The 27,543-nt window shown below is 46.6% G+C and overlaps 3 protein-coding genes and 1 pseudogene across 13 annotated transcripts in view; 2 read left to right on the forward strand and 2 right to left on the reverse strand.

The window, feature by feature from the left end:
* LOC308428432 (large ribosomal subunit protein mL39-like) overlaps positions 1-27,543 on the reverse strand; it is a 231,237-nt pseudogene that overhangs the window by 69,791 nt on the left and 133,903 nt on the right. The window lies entirely within an intron of this gene.
* Positions 956-4,448, forward strand: PIP4P1 (phosphatidylinositol-4,5-bisphosphate 4-phosphatase 1). 6 transcript variants are annotated; one of them, XR_013975289.1, is made up of 7 exons: positions 956-1,174; positions 1,440-1,630; positions 2,076-2,182; positions 2,429-2,534; positions 2,695-2,747; positions 2,822-2,934; positions 3,713-3,851. XR_013975289.1 is itself a non-coding variant. In XM_080926964.1 (7 exons), exons 1-7 carry the CDS (start codon positions 1,012-1,014, stop codon positions 3,854-3,856), a joined length of 855 nt encoding a protein of 284 aa, XP_080783090.1. In that variant the 5' UTR covers positions 956-1,011; the 3' UTR covers positions 3,857-4,448. The 6 variants fall into 6 exon arrangements, 5 of the variants coding, with proteins under 5 accessions (XP_080783090.1, XP_080783091.1, XP_080783092.1 ...); XM_080926964.1 differs by having other exon boundaries at positions 2,844-2,934; positions 3,713-4,448; XM_080926965.1 differs by having other exon boundaries at positions 956-1,153; positions 2,844-2,934; positions 3,713-4,448.
* APEX1 (apurinic/apyrimidinic endodeoxyribonuclease 1) lies at positions 4,562-6,552 on the reverse strand. 2 transcript variants are annotated; one of them, XM_080926818.1, is made up of 5 exons: positions 6,480-6,552; positions 6,186-6,297; positions 5,793-5,980; positions 5,339-5,531; positions 4,562-5,255 (listed from the first exon to the last, which is right to left on the reverse strand). In XM_080926818.1, the coding sequence occupies exons 2-5, from the start codon at positions 6,238-6,240 to the stop codon at positions 4,738-4,740; spliced, it is 954 nt and encodes a 317-aa protein (XP_080782944.1). In that variant the 5' UTR covers positions 6,241-6,297; positions 6,480-6,552; the 3' UTR covers positions 4,562-4,737. The 2 variants fall into 2 exon arrangements, with proteins under 2 accessions (XP_080782944.1, XP_080782945.1); XM_080926819.1 differs by having other exon boundaries at positions 6,475-6,508.
* Positions 6,647-26,478, forward strand: OSGEP (O-sialoglycoprotein endopeptidase). Of its 4 annotated transcripts, XR_013975272.1 has the most exons (14): positions 6,647-6,847; positions 10,152-10,271; positions 10,408-10,583; positions 11,997-12,092; positions 12,435-12,484; positions 12,613-12,691; positions 13,052-13,117; positions 13,209-13,299; positions 13,484-13,559; positions 13,665-13,763; positions 14,012-14,094; positions 22,085-22,262; positions 22,699-22,755; positions 26,222-26,478. XR_013975272.1 is itself a non-coding variant. In XM_080926224.1 (12 exons), the coding sequence occupies exons 1-11, from the start codon at positions 6,733-6,735 to the stop codon at positions 14,049-14,051; spliced, it is 1,008 nt and encodes a 335-aa protein (XP_080782350.1). In that variant the 5' UTR covers positions 6,647-6,732; the 3' UTR covers positions 14,052-14,094; positions 16,657-16,728. The 4 variants fall into 4 exon arrangements, 2 of the variants coding, with proteins under 2 accessions (XP_080782350.1, XP_080782349.1); XR_013975273.1 differs by lacking the exons at positions 22,085-22,262; positions 22,699-22,755; positions 26,222-26,478 and adding an exon at positions 16,657-16,682 and having other exon boundaries at positions 14,012-14,138; XM_080926224.1 differs by lacking the exons at positions 22,085-22,262; positions 22,699-22,755; positions 26,222-26,478 and adding an exon at positions 16,657-16,728.

The raw sequence follows: 27,543 nt of genomic DNA on the forward strand, positions 1-27,543 counted from the left end.
CTCAGGCTGGCCTCAAACTCCCAGCCAAACCCGAATGACTGGCCCTCCTGTCTCCATCTCGCATATTCTGGGATTACAGCTCTACACTGTGACCTTGTTTTTTAACTTTGAGTGGCTTTATTTTTATGCGTATGTGCACAAGCACATAAACCACGTGTGTGTGTGTGTGTGTGTGTGTGTGTGTGTGTGTGGCTGCCGGGTGCACGATCCCCTGTTGTTAGTTACAGGTAACAACTGCCCTAGGACTCCTTTGAAAGGGCAGCAACTTCTCCTAACGATTGCATCTTTCCCATGCCCCGCCCTTTTGTATTCTGTTTCTCCTTGTATGGTTCAGTTTATCTCTCCTAACACATCTTCCCATGTGTTGAATTTGCAGCCACATCACTATTCGGCGAAGCTGCGGGCTGAACTCGGGGGGGCCTTGTGCCAGGCCAGACAAGCGTGCCGAGCCCTCAAGCTCCCCGTGGCTTTCCAATTCTAGCCCAGGTCTTAGGGCGGCTCCCCCGGCCCACTGCAGGCCAGGATACCAGCCTTGCCAGTCAGGGGGTACTGCAGCCGCCCTCACGTTCTGGCGCTAAATTTGGGCCAATCCAGTTGCGTCCCACGGGAATCTTGCGACCAATGAGGAAGGACTCACGCGACAGGCTGGGCACGTGACGCGTGCGGGGCAGCCGCCCACCTGGGCCGGAGGTAGCGCGATGGCCGCACTTCCAATGGCTCGCACAACTTGCAGTCACGTGCAGTGTTTACGGACTCAGCAGCTACGGGGAGGTCATGTGACAGTGACGTGACACACCCCTCTCCAATGGAGAAGGAACGCTTGCTTACAAACCGGGAACTGTTTCACGTCCGCGAATGACAGCGCGGAGGGGCGGGGTCAGCCTGTCACGTGAGCGGGGCGGCACTGGCTGCGGGCGGACGCGGCGCGCAGGCGCCTTAGGGACCCGGTAGCGACGGTAGCGGCGGCGCCAGCGGCGGCGGGAGCTGGTCGGTGACCGAGCGGGAGTCGCCATGGCGGCGGACGGAGAGCGCTCCCCGTTGCTCTCCGAGGCCGGCGATGGCGGCGCTGGTGGCAACGGTTTAGCGGGCCCGGGCGGGAGCGCGACTGGGCCCGGTGGAGGCCTGACGCCCTCCGCACCTCCGTACGGAGCCGGTAAACATGCCCCGCCCCAGGGTAAGCCGGAGGTCTGGGGTGCACCCGGGCCTAGGGGCGGATCGGGGGCAGGGGGCGGAGCCTGCTTCCGCGCCCGGTGTGGCACCTGTCACGGAGCGAGGCATCCATGGTGAGCAATCACTGCCTCAGCCTGGCACGAAAGCGGGCTTTGAGCGCTGCTTGTGAGAAGCCGGTGGAGCTTAAACTCAGAGCGTCCCCACACCTCCGTGGAGCGTCCGTGGGAAGTGTCCGAATGATGATTTGGGTTTATCTGCTTTCTCTTCAGCATTTCCCCCGTTCCCCGAGGGACATCCAGCAGTGTTGCCTGGAGAGGACCCACCCCCCTACTCACCCCTGACTAGCCCGGATAGTGGGAGTGCCCCCATGATTACGTGTCGCGTCTGTCAGTCTCCGATCAACGTGGAAGGCAAGATGCATCAGCATGTAGTCAAATGTGGTGTCTGCAACGAAGCCACTGTGAGTTATAACTATCTGCAAAATAGGCCTTGTTTCCTGGATCCTCTTTCTGGTTCTAGACCTTGTTCAAGAGCTATTCATGAAACCTACTTTCAGTTCCTGTATCTTGCAGCAGCCATTTTTTTAGAAGCCATTCACAAAAATACTGTTCAGCAGCTCTTGGCTTTTCACCTGTCTTGGATCCTGAAATGTAGTTCTCACTGGCACTTGTTGTAGTTGCTTTTGCTTTTTGTAGTTTGGTGTTCTCAGGGGTTTTGAGACAGTCTCACAATGACCCAGGTTCCCCGCAGACTCTGCAGTCTTCCTGCCTCAGCCTCACTGTTCTGCTGGCAACATTTGTATATCTCAAATGTCTGATTCTTTCTTGGTCACATTCTTTCGAAGGATTGGGATAATGGGCTTCTCTGCTAATGTACCCATTGTTCCTTTACTTGCTGTTCCCTAGCCCATCAAGAATGCACCTCCCGGAAAGAAGTACGTCCGATGCCCCTGCAATTGTCTCCTTATCTGCAAAGTGACTTCTCAGCGGATCGCCTGCCCTCGGCCCTACTGGTAAGAGCCCTAAGATGAGAAGGCCACACTTAGGGAAAGTTGTAAAACAAACTGGAGCTGGGCAAAGTGGTGCATGCCTTATGTATGTTCAGTCCCAGCACCTGAGAAGCGGAGGCAGGAAGACCTGTGTAGTAGCACCTTGAGTTCCTAGTCATCCTGCCTAACCCTCCTAAGTGCTGGGATTCAGTGTGTCATCACATCCAATTAGAACTAAGAATTAAAAAAAATACTTTTCCCCCTGTATAGCAAAAGAATCATCAACCTAGGGCCTGTGCATCCAGGACCTCTGAGTCCAGAACCACAGCCAATGGGTGTCAGGGTCATCTGTGGACATTGCAAGAATACATTTCTGGTGAGGAGGGCTATTGGGAAACCCTGGAGGAGGCAAGTACTAGGAATAGTAATAAATCCTGAAACACGCTGTCCTGTTTCTTATTTTCCATCCTCCCCTTTGCTTTGGGGTGCTCACTGAGGAGAACCTTGTTTCTATGGCTGTTTTTCTTTTTCCACAGTGGACAGAATTCACAGACCGAACCTTGGCACGATGCCCTCACTGCAGAAAAGTGTAAGTGGTTAGGGATTGTACTGGTAACTGGGTGACACGTGGCATAAAATCAACAGGGCTATTCCAAGTATCAGTTTCTGTTCACTCCCCCCACAGGTCATCTATTGGGCGCAGATATCCTAGGAAGAAATGCATTTGCTGCTTCTTGCTTGGTTTACTCTTGGCGGTCACTGCCACTGGCCTTGCTGTGAGTACCCTTGATGCAAACCTTTCCTCGACCTCATCACAGGTTAAGATTTGAGATAGTGGTATGTTAAAGAATGGTGAAGGAGCTGGGTGTTGGGTTCTACCCCTGTAATCAAAGAGTAGAGACAGGTCTACGGTAGCCCAGGCTACATAGCAAGCCTCATCTATAATACACAGAATAGGTTGTTGCCAGCTTCAGATGTGGCTTAGCTGGTGAAAGTATTTGCCTAGCCTGCATGAAGCCTGGAGTATGATCTCTAGCTCCACTTAAACTGAGCAGATCTGAACATGGCAGTGCAAGCCTATAGTCCCAGTACCAGGAGGTGGAGGCAGGAGGATAGGATTTTAAGGCCATCAACTATAGGATTTGAGGCTGCTCAGGGTGTTAACATGATCTCAAGCCTTGAAAAAACAAAACAAAAAAAAAAAAAAACCAAACTAAAGTGAAAGTGGTGACAGGGTGAGGGGTAGTGTATTTTTAGGTAGAGGTGAACTAAAGTTAAAGGTCACTCATAAACTAAGAAGTAGAACAACATTCTCACTCAGGAGAGAGAAACAGATTTTCTGCAATCCTCGTTCATGTGGTGTGAGACATGCTGGTAGATGCCTGGGAGAGCAGAGTACTTTCCTGCTTAAGTGAAGGACGCTAAACCGGTCCCTGAAGGTGTTACAAGTGATTGGGAGACAGAGACAGAAGTTTGCATTGCATGACTGTTTCTTAAGACTTTGAAACAGTAGCTACCAAAAATAACCTCATCTTTTTCTTCCTCATCTGTCAGTTTGGCACATGGAAGCATGCACAGCAATATGGAGGTATCTACGCAGCCTGGGCATTTGTCATTTTGTTGGCTGTTCTATGTTTGGGCCGGGCCCTGTATTGGGGCTGTATGAAGGTCAGCCATCCTGTCCAGAACTTCTCCTGAGCCCCTTGATGCAGTCTGTACCTGGCGGCTGCCTGGTACCAACAGTAACACTACAAAAGGCTCTCTGGACTTCTACAAGGAAGCCAAACAGCTGCCTCCCTTTTCCCTGGGGAGAGGTAGGAAGGAACCAGTCCCTTACGTAGGTTTGGAAGGGTAGGTAAGACCATTGCTGGCTGGCTGCTTTCTTCCAAGGATTGCTGTTTAGGGTAAATAGGCAACATTGCCCCTAAGCCTGGATCCTACCTGAAGATGGTTCTAGCTATGTCCTTCATGTATGTGCTCCCTGAGAACCATTCCTGTCCCTTTATACATTCCAGGGCAGGGTGGGGTGGGAGGGGGTGTTCCCCTCTCTTGTGCACCATTAGGACCTTGCTGCTGCTATTGCACTTCATCAGGGGCTGGCTCATCTCAATACCCTGTCTCTTCTCCCCACATTTCTTGTCCTGTGGGGTGGGGTCAGCCACTGCTCTGTACAGAACTACAGGAACTGATGTGTATATATATATAATTATTTAATATGGGATGTTCCCCTAATCCTGTACTCCCCTGCAGTACTGAACTGGGCTGAGGTAGGGTCACTGTCTGGGGAGAGGTTAGGGATTCATCTGTGCTTGTAAATAAATAATGTCATGACTCTAACCTTTCCCATTTAACAACTTTTGTGTATAAAAATGGGAACATGTACTCACAAAGGGACTAAGACAATGCAGTTGAAAGCAGGGCCTTTTATTTCACTTGGATTGCTTAAAGGAAACCAGAAGTTTGGTTTAATGTTTAAAATAGAGGGAAGTACATACATAACCGTAAACCTGAAGAAGAGATCACACTCGGGACTTCTCTGGGGGAGGGGAGGCTACTTTTCCCAGGCATGAAGCAGGGTATCACAGTGCTAGGTAAAGGGTGATGGGGCAGTGGTCACTGCCAAGAGCCTTGGACCGGATCTTGCTGTCACATAATGCAGGTAAAAGAGAATGGGACAGCAAAAAGTAATCAAGGCGCCAACCAACATTCTTAGAGCGGGCATTCATCATGTAAGTCCAGAAAGTATAGGCATAGGCAGTGTCAGGGTAGAGATGCCGGAAGCTGTCTGCCAGTGGTACAGCCTGTAGCAATTCCCCAAAGCCTTGGCGCTCCTGGGGAGTAAAACCAGCATTCTTTTTGTTTCCTTTGGGGTTACGAAGGTCAATTTCTTCATGAGCCACATTGAGATCCCCACATAGCACCAGAGGTTTTCGGGAGGCCAAGTCCTTTAGAAACTTTCGAAAGGCTTCATCCCAACGCTGTCGGTATTCCAGTCTTACCAGACCCCTGCCTGCATTGGGAACATAGGCAGTCACCAAGATGAAGTTGTCAAATTCAGCCACAATCACCCGGCCTTCTTGATCATGTTCTTCCTCACCTATCAGAACAAAACAGAGAGGTCTAAGAAAAGAGTAGAGTTAACTGAAGAACATTCAGACATGAATGTCACTGAGGTCTCACCAATGCCATAAGAGACTTTGAGTGGGCACTGGCGGGAAAGTAGGCCCACACCGCTGTATCCTTCTTTGTCTGACGGAGCTGACCAGTACTGATGGGTGAGTCCAGGCAGCTCCTGCAGTTCAGCCGGGAGTTTGTTCTCTGAGCATTTAGTCTCTTGGAGGCACAAGATATCTGGTGCTTCCTCCTTTACCCACTGAATGAAAATGTGGAAAATTAAAATGTTACGTACTATATACAGAAGGATATAAACAAATTGTACATGGGAGTGAATGCCCATTAGTTGCCTGACTGGGGTGCTGGAAACCTAACTGGACTCTCTGGAAGCACAGCAATGTGCTGTTAACTGCTGAGCGACTCCAGCCCTCTCCCCACTTGGATCTTTAGTTATTGGGATCCAGGAAAATGCTAAAAACACAAGTCCGCCCCCCCCCTCTCTACAGACGAGAGTACTCACATCCAAACCTTTCTTTTTAATCCAGGCTCGAAGCCCATCCACATTCCAGGAGCATATCTTGAGTGTGGCAGACTTGCCACTGGGTGAGGTTTTCTGATCTGGAGGGTCCTCATACAGGACAGGGCCCTCTCCTGCGGCCTCCTTCTCAGTTTTCTTCGCTGCTCCCTTGCTCTTCTTGGTCTCTGGCTCTAAAAAAATGAGTGAAGTAGTAAGAACTGGCAGTTTGCAACCACAGGCCAGAGTTAACTATAATCTTGTTAGGCGCTCTAGTCACCCAATCTTCTCGGAATCCTGCAACGGAACTTGTCCGTATATGCCGTAGTTCATGGCGGTCTAGTAAAGCCCTAGACTTGCCTGGGGGAGGGGGCGCTCGGGTTCACTTCACCACCTTACCGGACTTGGGTTCTTCCCCATCTTCGGCCGCCGCTTTCTTCCCCCGCTTTGGCATCGCTGTGACGAAAGCCCTTAGGCGCCTGGAGCACCGAAGCAGTGTTTACCACGCTGCCTGCAGATAAGAAACGGTGAGATCAAAACACTAGGAGAGGAGGCGAGCCGCCTCCCGCACGCGTTTGCACACCGGGGCCGCGGTCCTCCCAGTCTTCCCGCCATGAGCCACGGCAGCCCCTCGCCCGCGTTAGGCCCTTCGGCAGGCAAGGCCGCGAAACGCGCTAGAACAAGGTACCTGACCTCCCAACAGAGTCAGGAAGCACCTCACAGCACAAAGAATGGAGGCTGCCTGTCCCCACGTGGGCGATTGGTGTGGTCACGTGACTTGATGTCTCCGCCCCCACGTGGTCCGGGAGTGCGGTGATTGGTCCGCCTGGCACCTCGTGACCTAACTTCTGGCGCCTGAAGGTCCCTTTGCTTGTTTTTGGGTTGTTCATCGTAGTGCTGGTTACGGCTAGTCCCGTAGTCCCGGGATCCCGAGCCGTGGGGCACCATGCCCGCGGTGCTGGGGTTCGAAGGCAGCGCCAACAAGATCGGTGTGGGCGTGGTCCGCGACGGCACGGTGCTGGCGAACCCGCGGCGCACTTACGTCACGGCCCCGGGCACCGGTGAGTGGCTGCTGCCAAGCTTGCTGGCGCCTCGTCCCATTTGTTCCTCTGTCAGGGGTTCTTTGCCGGTATTCCACACTCTTCCCTGTGTCAGCTTTCCCGGTTTTGCTATTACAGGCTTGTGACCCTACTCCAGACTCCCTTTTACCAAAAAAATCCTGATTTCGCGTTTGGTTTGTAACCTTTTGACTAGAACAGTCACAGACACGTGGGCTTAGGTCACGTTTGTTCGTTCAGTTTTGTTTTCTTTTTAAATACATATTTTTGAGACAGGTCTCACTTTGTAGCCCTTATTGACCCGGAACTTGCTGTGTAGGCTATACCTCTTGAGTGCTGGAATTAAAGGCGTGAGCCACCACTCCTGGTTGTATTTGTTTCATTGAGCACCTTTTAAGAGCTAAGCGTTCGAAAATAAGTGTTCTGAGGCTGCTCTGTAGATGTACATAGAGATTGTTTTACACTACAGCATGATAAATATAAAAGTAATCTACAATGAGGAGAAGGGAGAGCAAGACAGATATCAGGAGTTACTGTATTTTCAATCTGTTTTGGGTCTGTTTTCAGTACTTTTAGAATGGAAATGGATATCAGTGGGTTTGGACAACTATGAATGCACCAGGCCCTGCATGACGCCCAATTAATATATTTACAAGTTGTATCTTGCTTACCCTCTCCCAAAGCTTGCACACAGCCTGCATCTCTGAAGGCTCCCTAAGCAGGTGAGATGTTTCAGGTTACATACTAGAAATATATGTGTGTTCAGGACTCACTCTTCTAGGCTCTTTGGCACAGAGGCTGAGATGCTTGTGGTTAAAGGGGAGCTACTGACAGCTGTAATGCTGTAGTTATCCTGTGTTAAGTCCAACGATGTGTCCCTTCGTAGGGTTCTGTGGAACTGCAGGCAGAGTGACCAAAAGAGTGGGAGGTGTGCATAACAGATTGCTCAGGACTGTTGTGTGTGGACGTGTGCATCTCTGAGACCCCAGCTCCCTGTGTAGAGGTTGGAAAACTGAGTGTGTGGTGTAGCCTGTGGTCCTAGCACTTGGGAGGCTGCGGCAGGATCTGAGTTTAAGGCTGTCCTGGGTTATGTGTGACCGTGACTCAAAAGTAGAGGCTTGAAAAGAGGGTATTTTAAAACCTAGGCCATTAAATAAAGGTTTTGGTTTTGTTTTGTTTTGTTTTGTTTTCTACATCGTTAAAACATGTCTTTGTTGGTTTTTACTTCTGGTAGGTTAATGCAAAAGTAATTGCAGTTTTTGCATCATTGAAATGTGTTGTTTGATACTGGAATGTATTTATATTCGTTCATTCTCTGCCTCTCCCTGCCTGCCTTCCTTTGCCTCCCAATTGCTGGGGCCACAGGCATGTGCTATGCTTAGCCAGAATACATTGTTCAGTGTCATTATATCTCATTTTAATGTACTTTTATTTTTATTTATTTTTGGCTAATGACATACCTTGCTGTGTCTTTCTTTTTTAAAACATTTATTATATATGAGTACACTGTAGCTGTCTTCAGACACACCCAGAAGAGGGCATCAGATCTCATTACAGACAGTTGTGAGCCACCATGTGGTTGCTGGGAATTGAACTCAGGACCTCTGGAAGAGCAGTCAGTGCTCTTAACCACTGAGCCATCTCTGCAAGCATTGCTGTTTATTTCTATTTATCTTATACTATGGAAGTGATGTTAGACAAAATGTAAAACTAAAGCCTGATGTGGGAGCTGAAACCTATAATTCCTAATTCCAGTACTCCAGGGGGTGGAAGCAGGCAAATCTCCGAGTTAGGGGCCAGCCTGGTCTATATAGCAAATTCCAGTCCAGTTACATCATAAGACCCTGTCTCAAAAATAGATAATAAAAATGGAACCAAGCAATTACTTTGAGTTTAGGTAATCAGTGGGGATGGCTTGGAACACCAGCAGTACCTAACATTTGGTCCCTGGAACTGCCAGCAAACGGTGCTGTGGCTGATCAAGAACTTGCAGAGGAGACAAGCGAGAGCACCGAAGTGGCTATCAGAAGTTGGCTGTGACCGTTTACTGAGAACAGTTGTAGAAGCTGATCTTACGGCTAAAGACATATATACACCAAAGAACTCATGTGGACCAGTCAGTGATCATTGAACATTTGAAACCAGTTGAAAAGTTAAAACAACACGAAACAAAAACCTCAGTAAGTTGATGCCACATAAACAGACTGAATCCAATGGCCATTGTCTTCATTTCTCATGCATGAACCATTTCAAAACAGATTGTGATGACGAAAATTGGATTGTATGGGAAAACTCATCACAGCCAGCTTAGTGTTTGGACTGAGAAACCCTAAAGCCAAACTTTCACCAAAACTGGTCCCAGTCACTGCTGCTGGTCTGATCCACTACAGCTTTCTGAATCCTAGGGAAACTATTGCATCTAAGAAGGGTTCTCAGGGAAATCATTGCATCTGAGAAGGTTGCCCATGGAAACCATTGCTTCCGAGAAGGGTACCCAGAAAAACCATCTAAGAAGGATGCTCAGGGAAACCACTGTATCTGAGAAGGGTACCCAGGGAAACCACTGTATCTGAGAAGGGTACCCAGGGAAACCACTGCATTTGAGAAGGGTGCCCAGGGAAACCATTGCATCTGAGAAGGGTATCGAGGGAAACCATTGCATCTGAGAAGGATGCTCAGCAGATCATTGAGATGAACCAAAGCTCTAGCTCTGGCAGTCAGCATTGATAACCAGAAGGAGCCTGATGCAGAGCAATGCCTGACTACATGTGGCATAACCAGGGCTTCAAAACTGAATGACCAAAGTGAAGCTTTGCTTTTTTCACATTTACCCGACCTCTCAATTGATCACTGCTTCTTCACTACCTTGACGACTTTTCTCAGGGAAAACATTTCCACAACTAGCAGTATGCAGATAGTGCTTTCCAAGAGTTTGTTGAAACATGGGTTTGCTACAGAAATAAACTAATTTTTTTAGCTTGTTTTGTTTGTTTGTTTGAGACAAGATCTTTGTATAAATCCCTGGCTGCCTAGAACTCTGTAGACCAGGCTGGCCTCAGACTCAGAGATCCACCTGCCTCTGCCTTACTTGGATTAAAGGTTTGTACCAACACCACCACCTAGCTAACTGGCTTGTTGGCAAAATGTGTTAATTTAAATGGTTTGTGTTTCAATTAATAAAGATGTGTTAGAACCTAGTTATAGTGATTGGAAATTTATAGCCCCATATCAGAGTTCCCTTTGACCAACCTGATGCCTGCCCTCCATATGATTCCTTATGATTTGTGATCGATATGCCGTTCCTTAGGATTCCTTCCAGGTGACACAGCCAGGCACCATCGAGCTGTTATCCTGGACCTACTGCAGGAGGCGCTAACAGAGTCAGGACTAACCTCCAAGGACATTGACTGCATTGCTTACACCAAAGGTAAGTCTGGGAGAATTGTCAGCAAGGGCAGAATGTGGGTGAAGCTACTACTACCCCTTCTACACATGTTCAGATCTGCTTTCTGTACACATTCCTCCTAATTTCTAGGATTCTAACCACATTTGTACCCTGTCAGGTCCTGGCATGGGAGCCCCGTTGGCTTCTGTAGCTGTAGTTGCCCGTACTGTGGCCCAGTTGTGGAATAAGCCTTTGCTAGGCGTGAACCACTGCATAGGCCACATTGAAATGGGCCGCCTCATCACTGGAGCTGTTAACCCAACTGTCTTATATGTCAGCGGAGGAAATACTCAGGTATAAGAGACTCTTCATATTCCATCTTAATTCTAAGGTAGTCTACCTGAGTTCTAGGAGCTGCAAGGACATTCCAGGTTCATTCGGACCTGAGATACTATATAGACAATACAGTAGAGGCGTGACATTGCAAGTCTTAGAGAAGAATTAGAATGTTAGAACTTTATACAGACAACTAGAATTTTTGTGTTTAAAAAGAAAAGAATGTGGATTTAACCCTTCAAGATCTCTCTCTTTTTAACTTAAAAAAGTTTGTTTTGCTTGTGTGGGTGTTTTGCCTGAATGTATGTAGGAGCACCAGGAAGACAGAAGAGGGCATGTGGTCCCTGGGAACTGGAGTTGTGGACAGTTGTGAGCCACCGTGTGGGTGCAGGGAATCAAACCCAAGTTCTTTGGAACAGCAGCCATTGCATTCAACTACTGGGCCATCTCTCCAGCACTACAAACATGTATATTTTCCTTCATTTATCCACCCTGCTCTGCTTTTTTTCTAAAAGTCAGGGTCTTCAGATAACCCAGTCCCAAATTTGTGGTTCTCTTTCCTCAGCCTAAGTATCTAGGATCACAAGCCTACTGTATGATGTTACTGTGGCACAGCAGACAGGTTTCCCTGAACTATTTTGATCTTCCAAACTCCTCCCAAGAGCTGGGATCACAGACTTTTACCACCACGCCAGGCTCACTTTTTTCTGTTTCTAACAGAATGTCTGTGTGGATCATGGCAAGCTATGTCTCGCCTTTGTTTTAGATTCTTTTTAGCTTTTGGCATGCGTGTGTGTGCGAGTGTGCGAGCATGTGTGCGTGTGTTTGCGTGTTTTGTTTCTTAGGCTCTATAATGTGGGATACTCCGTGAATGTGTGTGCAGTCCTTGCACAGCAGCCGTGCTTCTGTGTGCCACAAAGTAAGCACTGGCTTGTCGGTTCTTGGAAGAATTTTCTTTTAATTATTTGGCAACTTCATACATGTATGTAATATATCTTGATCCTACCTGGGTTTATTTTGTGTGTGTGAGATATGAGTATGTAGGTACACACATGCTATTGTGTATGTGCGCACCAGAGGACAGATTTTTCCGGAGTCCGCTTTATAGGGAGGGGTCAAACTCAGGTCTCTAGGCTCACATGCAGGTGCTTTGCCTGCAAAGCCATTCTGCCCGCTCCTAGTTGGGTTTCCTTGAGGCAGGGTCTTGCTGTGTGTCTAGGTTGCCCTTAGCCTTCACTGTGTAGCAAACATGGCTGCCTGTCTGAGCCAGACCAGTGCTGGAAATATAGGTGTGAGCCACTAAAGACAGCTTCCTTTTATTTCTTCCTGGGATGTCTAGTGACCATTTTGGCCCTATGCTGTTTTCTTCCACATAGCTGAGCACCCCTCTTTCCAGACTGAACCTTTCATGGGTGGTCTCACTGTTCTTAGGTGATTTCCTACTCCGAGCACCGTTACCGCATCTTTGGGGAAACTATTGATATTGCTGTGGGAAACTGTCTGGATCGTTTTGCTCGGGTGCTGAAGGTAGGCCATTGAGACTATAGAGTGCATAAGATGTGGGGCTGGGAAGCAAAAACAAATGAAAGGCAAGAAAAAGTAAATAGACCTTAGGCTTCCTGCATATCTAATGTTAATCTTTGCCATTTTATTTAACATAGGTAGAAAATTAAGCGCTTATGTGTATGTGTATCTATTACTTGGTACTACTAACATGCCTGTCCATGTGTATAGTTTATAAAAATAGATACCAGTTGCTTATCTTGACAGATGTGGGGAGGAACCCGAGTACTGAGTAGATGTGAGGAGAAGAGTGTGTTGTGTATTGTACATTCACGGTTCTCTACTTCTCTCTCCTCCCGCTGATAGATTTCCAATGACCCAAGCCCAGGCTACAACATTGAGCAGATGGCAAAGCGGTAAGAGGATGTAAAGTTGAGAGCGCTGGTGGCTGCGACTTCATTTATGTTAATGAGGCATGGGGGGGTTCTGGACAGTGAGCAGCCAGCCGGCTCTGGGTTTAGTGCTTTCATTCATTTCTACATAGAGGCAAGAAGCTAGTGGAGCTGCCCTACACCGTAAAGGGGATGGATGTCTCGTTTTCAGGGATTCTGTCTTTTATTGAGGTGAGTGTTAAGGAGACAGAGCACATCCCTGCTTTTAAAGATGTCATGTCTGCTTTGCTCGCCATTATTTTCTGCATGAGCATTCACTCAGAGTAGGTGCGAAATAGATCCATTTAGCAGATACTGTATATCTTCTGTGTTCCAGGTACTATTCTAATAATAGGGACGTAGTACAGAACAAAACAATCCCTAAATGGGAAAAAGATTTTTTTAAAAAGGAGAAGCCAATATGGGAGTGCATCACTACTGTATGTAAGCTCATTGTAATGAAGTCAGAGATCCTTCCAGGGGATGGGAATTGTGTTTTTATGAGTCTCATATTGGTATTCATGATTTGGATGGCGGCCCCTTTAATTACAGGATGCAGCGCAGCGAATGCTGGCCACTGGAGCGTGTACTCCTGAAGATCTGTGTTTCTCCTTACAGGTAAAAGAGTAAAAAGCTGAGATGTGAAACTTCTCCTCTAGGGCTGAAGGAAATGCTCCTCTGAGGCTTCCCCCCTGTCTGTCCTCCACAGGAAACTGTGTTTGCAATGCTGGTGGAGATCACCGAGCGAGCCATGGCACACTGCGGCTCCAGAGAAGCCCTCATCGTTGGAGGAGTTGGATGTATGTGCCAGGGGGCAGTGAGCTGTCTTTCTGCTCCTGATACTCTAAGTTACCAGAGTTTAGAGGATTATTGTTCCATCCCTTTTCCTTATTTCCCAACCCTTTCCCCCAGTCTCCTGGGAAACTGTCATGGGACACCGAGATGGCTAAATCTAAGTTCACCGTGCGTCCTCGCTCTTTGTAGGTAACATAAGGCTGCAGGAGATGATGGCAGCCATGTGCCAGGAGCGGGGAGCCCAGCTCTTTGCAACAGATGAGAGGTGCAGTCCTCTTTGTCTTCAGTTCTTTTCTTCACATTGCTATGGCTTTTTTTTTTTTTTTTTTTTGTATTTCAACCACAAGTTCTGTTATCTTTTCTTTCCCAGATTCTGCATTGACAATGGAGCCATGATAGCACAGGCTGGGTGGGAGATGTTTCAGGCTGGGCACAGGACCCCTCTCAAAGACTCAGGAATTACTCAGAGGTGAGCGCAAACCTTGTCGGTACAGGACATAGGCAGAAATCAACAGTAAGAAAGTTGAAGAACAAGGGTAAAGAAGAACAGAAGATACTGTGGGCAATGGTTAGGTTGGTGTGCACCTTTAATCTCATCATGTGGGAGACCAAGACAGAAGATTGTGATTTCCATATAAGCCAGGGCTACAGACGCTGTCTCAAAAAACAGATTGCTAAGGAGTCGTCAGTCCTTTACAGAGTTTCCCCTTTCCACAGGTACAGGACAGATGAGGTAGAAGTGACGTGGAGAGACTGACAGCCTCAAGAGGAAGAGTGTCCCAGGAGGAGCTGAACTGGGGGTGAGCCTTGGTGATGCTCTGGACACTCCCTTTCTCTGGCAAGGGTATGGAGCCCATATAAGACTTAGGGTCCCTGTGGAAACCCAACATGACTCCACAATAAACTGGTTTTGTATGTTGATAATTGGGTTGTGTTTTCAGTCAGCACTAGGTGAGTTCTCACTGATGAGGTCAGTGGGTACGTGGGTGTGGGGTGGAGTACTTGGGGGAAGTCCTGGCCACTGCACTAACATCCCAACTAATAGTATCTTAGTGTCATGCCCTGTGCTGACCACTGTGCACTGAACAAATTGTGTTTACATTCACTGGAGCGGACATCCATGACATCCCTTAAAAAAGCCTGAATTGTCTAATTTGTAACTTAAGTAAAGCTGCTGCCTTCATAACTTTGATGTAGTGCTTCTACAAATACTTCTGGCCAATTGAGATGCTCCTTGAGTTTACAACACCCCACCACCACTACAAGCATCAAAACTACAGATACTATGCCCTTCATCTTGTACATATTGACACAAGGTGTCTTAAACTACCAAACTTCTCTCTCTCTCTCTCTCTCTCTCTCTCTCTCTCTCTCTCTCTCTCTCTCTCTCTCTCTCTCTTTCTCTCTCTCTCTGTCTGTCTGTCTCTCTGTCTCTCTTTTCCCACTTGCATACTCCATCAGCTATTCATTTATGAAATTCATGTATCCTCCCATCTCACCCTCATCTCCAAATGGCTTCTTCTCATTGTTCTGAGAAAGTAGTTTCTTAGAAAGACTGCTTTTCTTAATACCTGGTGGTGATTTTTTCATGTCCCTTATACCCCTGGGCCTGGAGGTGGCACATGTGTCCACTTTTCCTTGTCTATTTGTTTTTCTTCCTTTTCCTCCCCTATCTTTTTTTTTTTTTTTTTTTTTTTTTTTTTTTTTTTTTTTTTTTTTTGAGACAGAGACTCTCTATGTAGTCCTGGCTGGCCTGGAGTTTGCTATAGAGACTAGGTTTGCCTCAAACTCGGGGAGATCTACCTCTGCTTCTGCCTCCTGAGTGCTAGGGTTTAAAAGCATTCACCGCCGTGCCCCACCTCTTCCGTTTTTTGTTCATCACTAATGTCCTTTGCAGAACATGTTCTGTATCTCAGCCTCATCACATTCCTCTGCCACAGCCTTGCTATTCAGACTATTCACTGTAGTATGCTGAATTCATCCCTTCACCAGGACTTGCTACCCTTGGAGCTTCCTTTCTACATGCTTTCCTTCCTCAGTTAAATGCAAATAAGCACTTTGTTACAGATGTTTCATCTCCCTTTACCATTAATAATAATTAAACAAAACAAACAAAAACCAGATGTCATCAAGTTCATGCTGGCCTTGAACAAACTAGCAGACCTGAGCAGCCTCCACTTCCCATGCGCTAGCCCAAATGCAGTAGAAATAGCATGGGCTTTTGTAAAATCAAAGCCCACCCCCATTGACACACCTCCTCCAGTACAGCCACACCTTTTCAATCCTTCCCAAACAGTTCCACCAACTAGGGAGCAAGCACTCAGATATGTATGCTGGTGGAGCCATTCTCGTTTAAATCACACTAGTTCTTTGAAATAGAAGCAAGGAGAACAAACACATTTATCAAGGTCCCAGTACCATATCATTTATACTCAGATGCTCTGATTTCTGTCCTGTTTCCACAAACAAGAGGTTCTCAAACCAAGTCTGGTTTTGCCCTAGGAAGACAAAGTAAAGATGCTACTAAAGGGAAGCCAAGGAGGGGCTGGAGAGATGGCTCAGTGATTAAGAGCACTGGCAGAGGACTCAAGTTTGATTCCCAGCACAGGTGGCAGCTCACAGTTGCCTGTAACTTGAGTTCCAGGGGATCTGATGCTTTCTGACCTTGGGTGCCAGGCACACATGTGGTGCACACATGAGGCAAAACACTTATACACATGAAGTAAAACTACTATGCAAAAATGTCATTGCTGTCATGGTTGAAAACTGTCTCAGATGCAGTTCATATCCCTGCCTTCCCTCTGGCAGAAAATGTATGCTTGGCTTTGGTTTGGGTTTTTACAACTCTATGGGGTTCTTGACTTGGACTGTTCTGAGCTGTGTCCTAATCGCTAAGCAGCCACTGAGGGTGAGTTGACAGGTTAGCTATAACTCAGCAGCACAGCTTAAAAGAGCTGCCTCCAGTCTCTTTCTGAATTGTCTATGAAACTCTATTCTGTTGCTGAGAATGGAGCTTAGGAAGTAGAATGTTTGATACAAAGCCATACAGCAGTGATAGACACCTGGAATCTCGGTGCTCTGCAGGTAGAGACAGGAAGATGAGAATTTAAAGGTTTTCCCTAGGTATGTAGTGAGTTCAGGGCTAGCGTGGGCTACACGAGACCCTATCTCAGAAAATGAAAATAAAACTATCCCAGCAGATTTGTTACCATATCATTAATTATTTGGTCACAAGTTTAATGGTGGATTCTGGCTCTTTTTATAAGTCTGTCTGAAGCATCACACACTTAATCTTTTAGGATGTATTGTCTGCTTTCTAGCTGACCCTCTCTTTGTCTCCTTTTCTGTTTCTCATTTCATAGGCTTAGCTTGGAATGAATCGTTTCCTGCCTTCAATCTCTTGAGTGCTAGCCTGTGCCACTGTGCCTGTCGGTTTCTACAGTCTTCACTTCTTAGAGTCCTCAGACAGTTGGCACAGACATGTGGGGGTGATTGTGTCCAGTCTTAAACCATGAAATTCATTAGGATACGGGTGACTCCAGTTTTATAGCACCAGCCTGGCTTTCCTCCCAAATACCACACTGCCCTTTGCCATCTGTGCCTGAGTACTCACTCAGCACTTTGTCTTGGGGTTTTTATTGCCCTGATAGAACACCATGACCAAAATCAGCTTGGGAAAGAAAAAGCTAATTTCATTTTACAGTGTGTGGGGCATTGTATAAGGTAGTCAGTGCAGGCAGGCACTAGAGCCGAGGCCTGGAGGAGTGCTGCTTACTGGCTTGCTCCTTCTGGCTTGTTCAACCCATTTTCTTATAGCACCCAGCGCCACCCACGGCGAACTTGGCCCTCAGTCATCAGTGAAGAAAATGCACTATAGGCGTCTCATAGGCCAATCTGGTCTGGACAGTTTTCCCAGTTGAGATTCCCCCTCCCCACACCCAGACTTGTGTTAAGTTGATATAAAACTAGTCAGCATACACTTTAAATTGAAGGTATACAAAACTGAACTTATGTCCCCAACTTTCTCCTTTACTTATTTCTTAGCTAAGTAATGATTCCCCCCTCTGGTTCATGTCAAAACACAAACCTTTGCATTCTTTTGAGTTCTATGATTAGGTGTATATGTCTTTCACCTCCAGTAAATCACATCTACTCGGATTTACTTTCAACATTTAACCACAATCTTTCCCTTTAAGCTGAACCAAGTTAGTGGCTTATCTTCAGAATGCTCTAATTCTTTTCTCTCTCCTGCCATCTTTTGTACTGTAGGCCATAACCTGAGGGTTTTTAATGTGTAGCTCACTTTTTGCAGCTCCTCCATCTCCTCAGGGCAGGTCATAAAGGTCATTGCCCCCCCCCCCTTTTTTTTGTATCTCAGTAGATAGGAGTAGCATGGTCCTGTAAGGGGAGATGACAAGCATTGTTCCCGGCCACCTTTTGGGGGTCTGAAAAAGTATTGCCTGAAGGTTCCTCAAGTGGGAGAAAGGCAACGGATGCTCTGTAAAGGTAAAGTGTGATCGATCCACCCCAATCTGAAGGGCTAAGTCTCTGCAGATCAAAGGGATAGTACTGAGGATGTGAATGGGGGTGGGGTGGGGCCAGGTCTTTCCCTTCGTGTGCTTGCTTTTGAATTTGTTCGCCCACCGTAGTTTATGCAATTCTTTCTAGAAGTGCACTTTCGGGAAGAACATTCTGCAGTCTACCCCACCCATAGTTGACAGTAAGTTACAAGGGCTCCCACAAAGTACCTTCTGGTGTTTTCGGTTTGGTGTTTTCTGCGCATTGTATTGAGATTGAGCCCAGGGTCTATTAAATCATTAGCGTCTTTCTTTTCCTCTGACCTTGGGAAGGAATTAGGCTTCTTACCACCATCATCACTGAGCCAGTATAAGTTCACTGACTGCAGACCCTGCTTTGACTGAATGTCATTTGAGGCTGCCAGTGTTTCATAGCTGCCCCAAAGAGAAAAAAACTATACACAGTGGCTGTGCTGGTGCAAACGTGTAAGCTCAGCACTTTAGGAGGGAGAGGCAAAATAATTGGGTTCCAAGCCAGTTTGGGATACTGTCTTGGGGTTTCCATTTGTGCAGTGAAACATGACCAAAAGCAAGTTGGAGACAAGGTCTTTGTTTGGCTTACACTTCCACAGTGTGGTCCACCCTTGAAGAAATTCACAACAGGAACTTAAACAAGGCAGGGACCTGAAGGCAGGAGCTGATACACAACCATGGAGGGGTGCTGCTCACTGGTTTGCTCCACACGGCTTGTTCAGCCTGCTTTCTTAAAGAACCCAAGGCCACCAGCCCAGAGGTGGCTCCACCCACAATGGGCTGGGCCCTCCCCCATCAATTACTAGTTTTAAAAAATTCCACAGGCTTCCCTACAGCATGATGTTAACGGAAGCATTTTCTCAACTTAGGGTCCTTCTCCAGTGGCTCTAGCTTGTGTCGAGTTAACATAAAGCAAGCCAGATACACAGTGAGATCCAGTCTCAAAGCAAATAGAAAAGAAGACAAACTCCTTATCTATCTGAGCAGTTACCCTAACTCTGTGTGTCATACTTCCTCCCAGAGAAGTGCCATGGCTCCTACCTGTCGGACTTTCATCCCTTCCCTATTTATTTTGTTGTGTGCCCATTTCTTCCCCACTTTGCAGTTCTTTTTTCCTAAAACAACCTATTTTAGAAATGTTCTCTCTTGGCCTGGATGTGGTAGTATACCCCTTTAATCTCAGCACTCAGGATAGATCTCTCTGAGTTCAAGGCCAACCTGGTCTACATAACAAGTCTCAGGACAACCAAGGCTACACAGAGAGACCTCATCTGAAAAAGAAAAAGAAAAAGAAAAAAAAAAAAAAAAAAAAAAAAAAAAAGAAAGAAATAGCCTCTCTTGAGTGTTAGGTGTGGTATCTCATGCCCATGACCCCAGCACTTAGGATGCTGAGGCAGCAGGATTGTCATTAGCTTAAGGCTAGCCTAAGCCACATAATGGTTTCAACATGAGACTTTTCCTCAAAACAGATAAACAGTATATAATAATAATAACTGGTTTCTTCCTGTTGAATAGTTTATTGACATCCAGATATCCTGGGTTTACTGAGGGCAGTCAGGTAAAAAGGCAGGAGGTCAAACAGTTTTAAAACATAAACTGACATTTTTTACACTTTTTTTGAGCCCCACCCATTTGATGACATCACCACAAATGTAAGGTAGTAATGTGTATAATAATATTAGAATAGACGTACCAAAATCTGTCTATACTGTTCTCTCCCACACCACCATCTAGGACCTGTGTTTTTAGGGCAAGTGTCCTCTTCATTAGCTATATCCTCAGCTTTTGTTGGAAGTGCCTAATAGGGAGGCAGTTCCTGACAACTTCTCTTCCCCTCCCCTTCACAAATAGAATCACTACATAGTCCTCCACAGCAGATACAAGCAACTGCCCATTTTGCTTATATCCCAGAACCAGAACGTTGTGCTTGAGAAGGCCTGCACCTCAGACCTGAATGGAGAGGCATTGGAAAGGGAGCAGGGATGTCATACATTTGACAGGCAGGTGACAAGAAGGGGTAGATGCCTGTATGAGACTCAGAGCCCAGGCTGAAGCTTAAGAGCAGACAGGTCTGTATGGGTTTGTGTTAGTCAGGGCTCTTTAGAGGGGAAGAATGGATAGAACGTACATATAATAAACGGGGGTTATTAATCTGACTTATGGGATGTAGTCCAGGTATTCCAGCCAGGGCTGCCTCACACTGGAGAGGCTAAGAATCTGGGAGTTGCTTGGTCACCAAGGCTGAATGTCTCAGCATTTCCAAACCGGTGCTGGAGACCTGGAGGATTCCCAGAGAGCGGCTGATTCTAGTCTGCAAGGAGTTGGTTCTAACACCAGTAAAGGAATGCCGCAGCTACAGGATAGATAAACTTGCCAGCCAGAGTGAGGAAAAGCAGGGAGAAAACAGAGTTGTAGAGTTTAAAAAAAAAAAAAAACCAAAAAACCAAAAAACCAAAAAAAAAAAAAAAAAAAAAAACCAGGCAGACAGGAAAACATAGAAAAGGACACTGAGAACCCAATAGGGAGAGAAGCCATATGATGAATCTTCTAAACATTCAATCAGTCTCAGCATGTTGAATGGCTTGGAGCTCCTAAGAGGGAAGCAGAAATGCAGACTGGGATAGCTACTTACTTAACCATCCTTCTGACTGCTCCCTGCTTTGTGAATGCTCTGATTCTAACTTCTTTAAAACAGGCTTTGTTGTGTACTGTAGGCTGGCTTCAAATTCGTAATTCTCCTATCTCTCAGCCTCCTGAGTGTTGGGATTGTAGGCATGTACTGGCTCACCGGACTTTCTAACTTTTTTTAGTTTCTCCAGTCCACTTACCAGCCTTAGTTTTTGACATAGATTCTTCTCTTCCTGGTTATATGCCCACAGATCACGAGTTCTTGGCGGAGGTCCCTACGTAATCCACCAGGGCTGGATGCTACTTGGGGGCTGGGGGAGGTGGATTTGTGATGTGGAGAACAGTTGTTTCTTCTGTGCTCATCAGGGGGATTTAGAGACAAGGTCAGAGAAGTATGATTTGAGGGAAAGCCTAAAAAGTTCTTAGCATTGGAGCTGTTACTTTAAAATGGCTGTCAAATAACATTTAGACCATAATCGAAAATCTGAGGCGAATTGTTTCACCCCATCCCATTTCAGTTCCTTTATGATTATTTTCATATCTAGTCTGGCTTTCCAACGAGGCTAGTGTTAAATCCCATTTAGAGACTAATTTCCCCATTGGTTTTGATGCTCAGAGGTGCACTGTGAGCATAATGAGGACCAGGAGTCTATGACAACAGCGCTCACACTTAGCTCTGGGAAAGTGATCTGCACAGGAGCCAAAAGGGAAGAGGACGAAGTTTCCACACTACCCCGTGCTCAGCTCACTGTGTGAGGAACATTTGTTGAAAGCTTACAGAAGGAGTGACATACTGTCTGTCCTTTGCCAAACAGACTTCACACAATACTGAGCTATATCCCAAACTTTATAGTCCCCAGGGTTAGGATAAAGGCTTAGGACATCGTCCCTAGGGCCATCAAGGGACCTAACTGGACTATTAGAACTTGTTTCTAAACTTCGCTAAAACAACAAGCCTCTGCAGTCACGACAAGATGTCATCCCTCGGGCACTGCTGTGGACTTTCCTCACTGCAGGTCAGAGGGTAGAGCGATCTAAATGGGACACTTCTGGATTAGCTCAGGAGGTGTCTCTGAAAAGACTCCTCTTTCCCGTATCTCCTGCAGAGGACGCCCTGGGCTGGTGTTTGCCCCTTCCTTATAAAGCTGGTAGGAGAGCCCAGTGCTGTCCTCGTGGTAGATGGAGAGTGAGCCCTTCAGGAATGTGTCTCCTCACCTGCAGAGGCACCGACGGTCATTTCTTCCTAGGAACATTGCACTGCTGTTAGCATGCTTACTTACATCTGCCAAGTTAGCGACGAAGCGTACGTTGTCTAAGTGTATGTTTTTCTGATGTATTAGTGAGATTAAACACTTCTTCCTAACATATAAAATGCACATTATATCTTTTGTCCAATAACTTATTTTTCAGTTTAATGCTGTAAATATTTTCTAAGATTGCTATTTATCATGTCTTAAAGGAGCTTTTTTTCCTTAGATACAATTTTAAATTGTTACTACATAGTAAGTTGATGAAATTATTCCCTTTATGTTTGCATGTTTGGAATTTTCTTAGAAAGGCATTCCTCCTAAGCACATGTTATAAACTCCAATGTTTTTTGGTCTTTTTCAAGTTTTATAATTTCTTAGGAGAAAGGATAGCGGCTTTTTTGATTTATCTGAGCATGCGCTATGTAAAGGGAGAGTCCTGCACCTCTGCCGCCCAGGGGTAGTCACTGGTCACTGTGGCCATCAAGAACTGGGAAGATTTAAATTGGATGAAATAGCGCTGGCATTTTATTTCAGTTTAAGGTAAGTTTGGTTTTTTGGTTTTTTTTTTTTTTCAGACCTTTCCAGTCCATAACCAACCGAGTGGCACTTACTGAAGGGACTGCTCTGGCCCCATGCTCTTAGCTTTTCACACTATGTAGTTCTCTAAATGAAACTTGGAACTATCTGTTCTATGATTTATGATAACTGGCCTCAGAAACCTTCATTTAAATAAGCATAGGACTGTGCAAGATATATCCAACAATGTATATTTCAGCACTATTTAAAATTGGTAAAACCACATTGAATATCTAGTAAGGGGTATTGATTTAAACCACACAGCTACTAAAAAGGAAAATGAGCCAAATGTTAGGCTAGCTCCCGGGTCCAACTCTTTTCCCACCTTGGTTCCTGCAGTTTTAGCCAAAAAGAAAAGTATCCTTAATAAATAAAACGAATTTTCTTGTTCTGTTCCTAGGCCTTGAACCGGAACTGCAGGGCGCGCCCTATTACTGATTCTTTGAATTGCCTACTGGTGAGGACCCCACAGCCCCGAAGGACCCTGGGCCCCAGCTCCCAACTAGGCCAGGTTCCAGGCACCATCCCCGCCTCCATTCCCCTCCCATGCCTCGGGACCCCACCTGGACTTCTGGGCCCAGCTTCTGGTTTCTAAACCAGAAGTGGCAGGAGCGCTGGGCCCCTGGTCCCTGAACCCAATCCCTGGCCTCTGGACTCCGTACCTGGTCCCTGAGCCTGGCCTCTGGGCTCCGCCCCTGGTCCCTGAGCCCCGCCCCTGGCCTCTGGGCTCCGCCCACCTCCGCTCCACGCCCAAGATGCCCTAGGACGGAAACAAATCCCACGTGACTCACTGTTCCCTCAGACCTGCAAGGTGCTTCCCGGTGGGAAGGGATTCCCGGCAGCCGAAGCACCGAGCCTTTGGTCGCTGCAGGTTGCCTGGTGCCTGGTCAAAGACCTGGAGCGGCTGTGTTGCCTGTGGCGATGGAGTAGTGTCCTCTATACATCACCGCCTGCCTCTGGGTTGTGCCAAGTGCACCCACAGCGGTCTGTTTCAATGGCCACCTCAGCCCTATAGTTTGTGCTTTCCTGCCTAGAGCGTGCACAGCCTAGTCTGGTCCCTGAGGCCCACAGAGTAAAAGAGTGTAGCTTCTTTGCGTAGCCTTTTTGTTGTCAGTGGAGGGGGCAGAGGAGGGCTGGTGAACTGAGAGGTCGCTGTTCCCCATCGCCTACCAGGAATTTCTCCTAGTCCTCTTGGGTACTAGGGAGAATGAAATAGTTCTGGAGAAGTCTCTGCTGCTGTGCAGAGGAGTCCTAGTCCTTTGCTGTACTCCCAATCAAAAGCTTAGTTTAACCTTTCCCGGTCTTCAGACGTACATACTCTGTACAGGAAGGATCTGCAGATTACTAGATTGAAACCTGGTTGTCTGTCATGGGTGGACTTTGTCAACTGGCTAGCTCTGTGTGAACAAGAACTGGGAGGTTGTCTTCCTTCTGTGACCCTAAAGATAACTTTGTGTCGCTGGGGATTTGGGAATGCAAGCCCTTAGTTGAAAGAATCAAGTTTGGGAAAGTATTTAGCTTTTATTTTGAAATCTCAGCTGAGAGCTAGAGCCCCCAGACATTTTGAACCCATATACCCATGCATGTAACCACCAGAATATACAACATATAAATTTGAGAGTTATCACATAATCTGTATTTTACATATGTATATAAATTGTTATCTGTAAAATAGTTCTCTATATTTTATACATAAAATCGTTGAATTATATAATACAATTTAGACAGGGAAAGCACATTGCATTTTATAGTGTTTAGCAATAATTGCTAGCTACTACTTCATTTTTATTAGCTATTATTCATAATTATGTTAGCTATTAGTCACTAGGTTATTATTCTATTAAAAGATTTTACAAGGGGGCTAGAGAGACGGTTCAGTGATTAATGGCACTTGCTGCTCTTACAGAGAACTCAGGTTCAGTCTCCAAAAGCCACAGGTGGCAGTTCACAACCACCACCTGTAACTCCAGTTCCAGGGGACCCTGTGCCCTTTTGGCCTCCACGAGTGTTTCATGCATGAGGTTGCCATATAGACAAGAATGCACACACACAAGCACACACTCACTTATAAGCATTTTAAAGATTTATTTATTTCATGTATATGAGTACACTGTTGCTGTCTTCAGACACACCAGAAGACAGCATCTGATCCCATTACAGATGGCTGTGAGCCATGTGGTTGCTGGGAATTGAACTCAGGACCTCTGGAAGAGCAGTCAGTGCTCTAAGCCATCTCTCCAAAGCAACTAATGAAAGAATTTAATTAAGAGCTTGCTTATAGTTTGAGAGAATTAGTCCATTATCATGGCAGGCAGGCAGCAGGCAGGCAGACAGCAGGCAGGCAGCTGGCAGGCAGGCAGGCAGGCAGGCAGGCAGGCAGACAGGCAGGCAGCAGGCAGGCAGGCAGGCAGGCAGCAGGCAGGCAGGCAGCAGGCAGACAGCAGGCAGGCAGCAGGCAGACAGCAGGCAGGCAGGCAGGCAGACAGGAGCAGGCAGGCAGCAGGCAGGCAGGCAGGCAGGCAGGCAGACAGGAGCAGGCAGGCAGGCAGGCAGGCAGGCAGCAGGCAGGCAGGCAGCAGGCAGGCAGGCAGCAGGCAGACAGGCAGGCAGCAGGCAGGCAGCAGGCAGGCAGGCAGGCAGCAGGCACAGGTCTGAGAGTTTACAACCTTCCCAGTACATAGGCAGGACGACAGAAACAGAAGCTGGGCCTGGAATGGACTTTGGAAACTACAAATCCATCTCCAAGTGACACAGTTCCTGCAAGACCACTCCTCTTCTAAGAAGACCACACCTACTAGCCTTTTTCAAACATTCCACACCCTGGTGACCTCATATTCAAGTATGTGAGCCTGTGGGGCCATTCTCATTCAAACCACCACAGGGACCTCTATTTTATAAAGCCTGTATGAAGAATGTGGCCCATGGTTCTGGTCCTGTGATTAAGGGATACCTTTGTTCTCAGGATGATGTGAAAACTTAATAACAATTCATAACTGTGTCTAGAGTATTCCCATCACCATGGCCGCGATAGAAAGAGAAAATCCACCAGTTCCTTAGCTGAGACGTATTTGATGACTGTGAAATCACTAATCTTTAGTGCTTTGACTTACCAAATGGCCCTTTTACATCACTCAGCCTAATTGACTTCTGTGACTATTTTCCTTCATCTATCAGAATAAATTATTCTTTACTTTTTATGACACAAAAGCACAGCCTGACAGCTAAAGGTGCATGCAATTGATGCAAATAGACCTGGATTTGGATCCTCGGTCTTTGACTATGCAGTTGTGTGGACCAAGGTGCTTTGTGGGAGCTCCCTACCTATACCGTGCATATCAGAACCAGGCCTCTCCCAGAGGGCTGCTGTGAACTGAGAAGAAATAAGAGCTGTAAAATGTCAAGCATGATCCCTGGCATGTAGTAATCTCTCACACCACACTTTTATTATCACTCCCCAAACCAGGAGAGCTAGCATGTTAAGACAAAATAATTTATGCGTCTTAGCTCATTTTCCTGCTGCTGTGATAAAACACCCGGCAAAAGCAATTCAGGAGAGAAAGGGTTTACTCTAGCTCACTGTTCAAGGGTGCATACAGTCCATCGTGACAGGGAACTCAAGGCAACAGGAGCCTGAAGTAACTGGTCACATCACATCCATGATCAGGAATCAGACAAGGATGATGTCATGTTTCATCTCCATCACGTGCAGGCGAGCACCCCACGTAGGGAATGGTTCCACCCACCACTGAGATGGGTGTAGGCTTAGATTTTTTTTCAAAACCTACTTTAATCAGGGTTCTTAAACACTTCACTTCCCTTCTAGCCCACCAACCAAAGGTAGGGGGGAAGATGCTTAATAGAACAAAGGGATGTGGATCTGTTTAGAAGTAGTTATTTTGGGGTGATCTAATCTTCATTGTCAGGATACCAACAGTCCAGCCAAAACATCGAACAGTAGCAGTGGTTCAATCCAGAAGAAACCACCATGCTCTACCAAATGGGCAAGAGTCTGAGGGAGCGGCAAGACCACCACAAGAAGTTTTTGGCACACTTCTCTCCACAAAGTCACAACAAGCAAAGATCAGCAAGGGACCAGCAAAACGTTGCAAGGCATACCACTGCAACAGCGTGGTCCATTGTCTGTTGGATTCTACTTACAATCTTTCCAAATATTACACGTCCTTTCATGTGTCTGCGCCAGCAAAACATCCACTCATAAGACAACTCCCAGAAAAACATCACATGGCATAACTGAGTCTCCAAAAAAATCAGAGATGTCCACTTCAGATGGGCCTTCCCACACCAATTCTTATACTCATCATTGTCAGGGGCTAGCCTTTACCGAAACACTCCCTAATGAGGACTATCTCCTGGGTGATTCTAGATTCTATCAAGTTAACAGTTAACACTATCACAGCATATTAAGGAAAAGGTGATATTAAATAGTGAGGTTGGTCTCATGTCCTCAATTTTCCTGCTGTCCTGAACTGGAATATGCAACCGTGAACTACCAACAAAGCAAGGGGGCACCACTGTGGTGAACAGGTCTGTGGCCTGTTCCGGCTCTCCTTTCCAGATTATGTGTCCTCTAAGGATGGGGGTGTTAGAATGATATGTCAGTGCTGAATATTCAGACTTCAGAACAGAAGGCCATTAACTGAAAGGGACAAATGACTATGACTTGTAATTTTCAAGGTTTCTATTTTGCCTGGAAATTAGCTGACTTCTGCTTGCTGCATTTACTTTGTACCAGACAGTTGGAAGGCTTGTGTTGTAATGCTAAAATTAAACACATCCAGCAAGACCACGGTGGCATATGCCTTTAATCCCAGTACTCAGGGAGGCAGAGGTAGGTGGATGATCTTTGTGAGTTTGAGCCCAGCCTGGTCTATAACATTCGTTCCCGGGCAGCCATATGTAACAGAGAAATCCTGCCTCAACAAACCAAAAATAAATAAATTAAAAGAATAAAAACCAAGTCAATCCCAAGGATTCGTGCACCGGGCACCTATCAAACCCAGGCCATCTAGACGGACTGTCCCTTTACGGTCTGCACGCACTGCTTCTCTGATCCTCGGTGTGCACGTGTGGGAGCCAGGTCAGTGTGCAGTCCCGCATTGAGAAAAGACACCCCTGCTCCATACGCAAATGAGACCGTGGGCTGAGCTGAGTGTGACCCAGCATGCCTCTGCTGCTGCCATCCCCTCGTTCCCAAGCTCTTGCCTTTGAGAGGTGACCTCACAAC

The sequence above is a fragment of the Micromys minutus genome, assembly GCF_963924665.1.
Source record: "Micromys minutus genome assembly, chromosome: 12".
Taxonomy (NCBI): domain Eukaryota; kingdom Metazoa; phylum Chordata; class Mammalia; order Rodentia; family Muridae; genus Micromys; species Micromys minutus.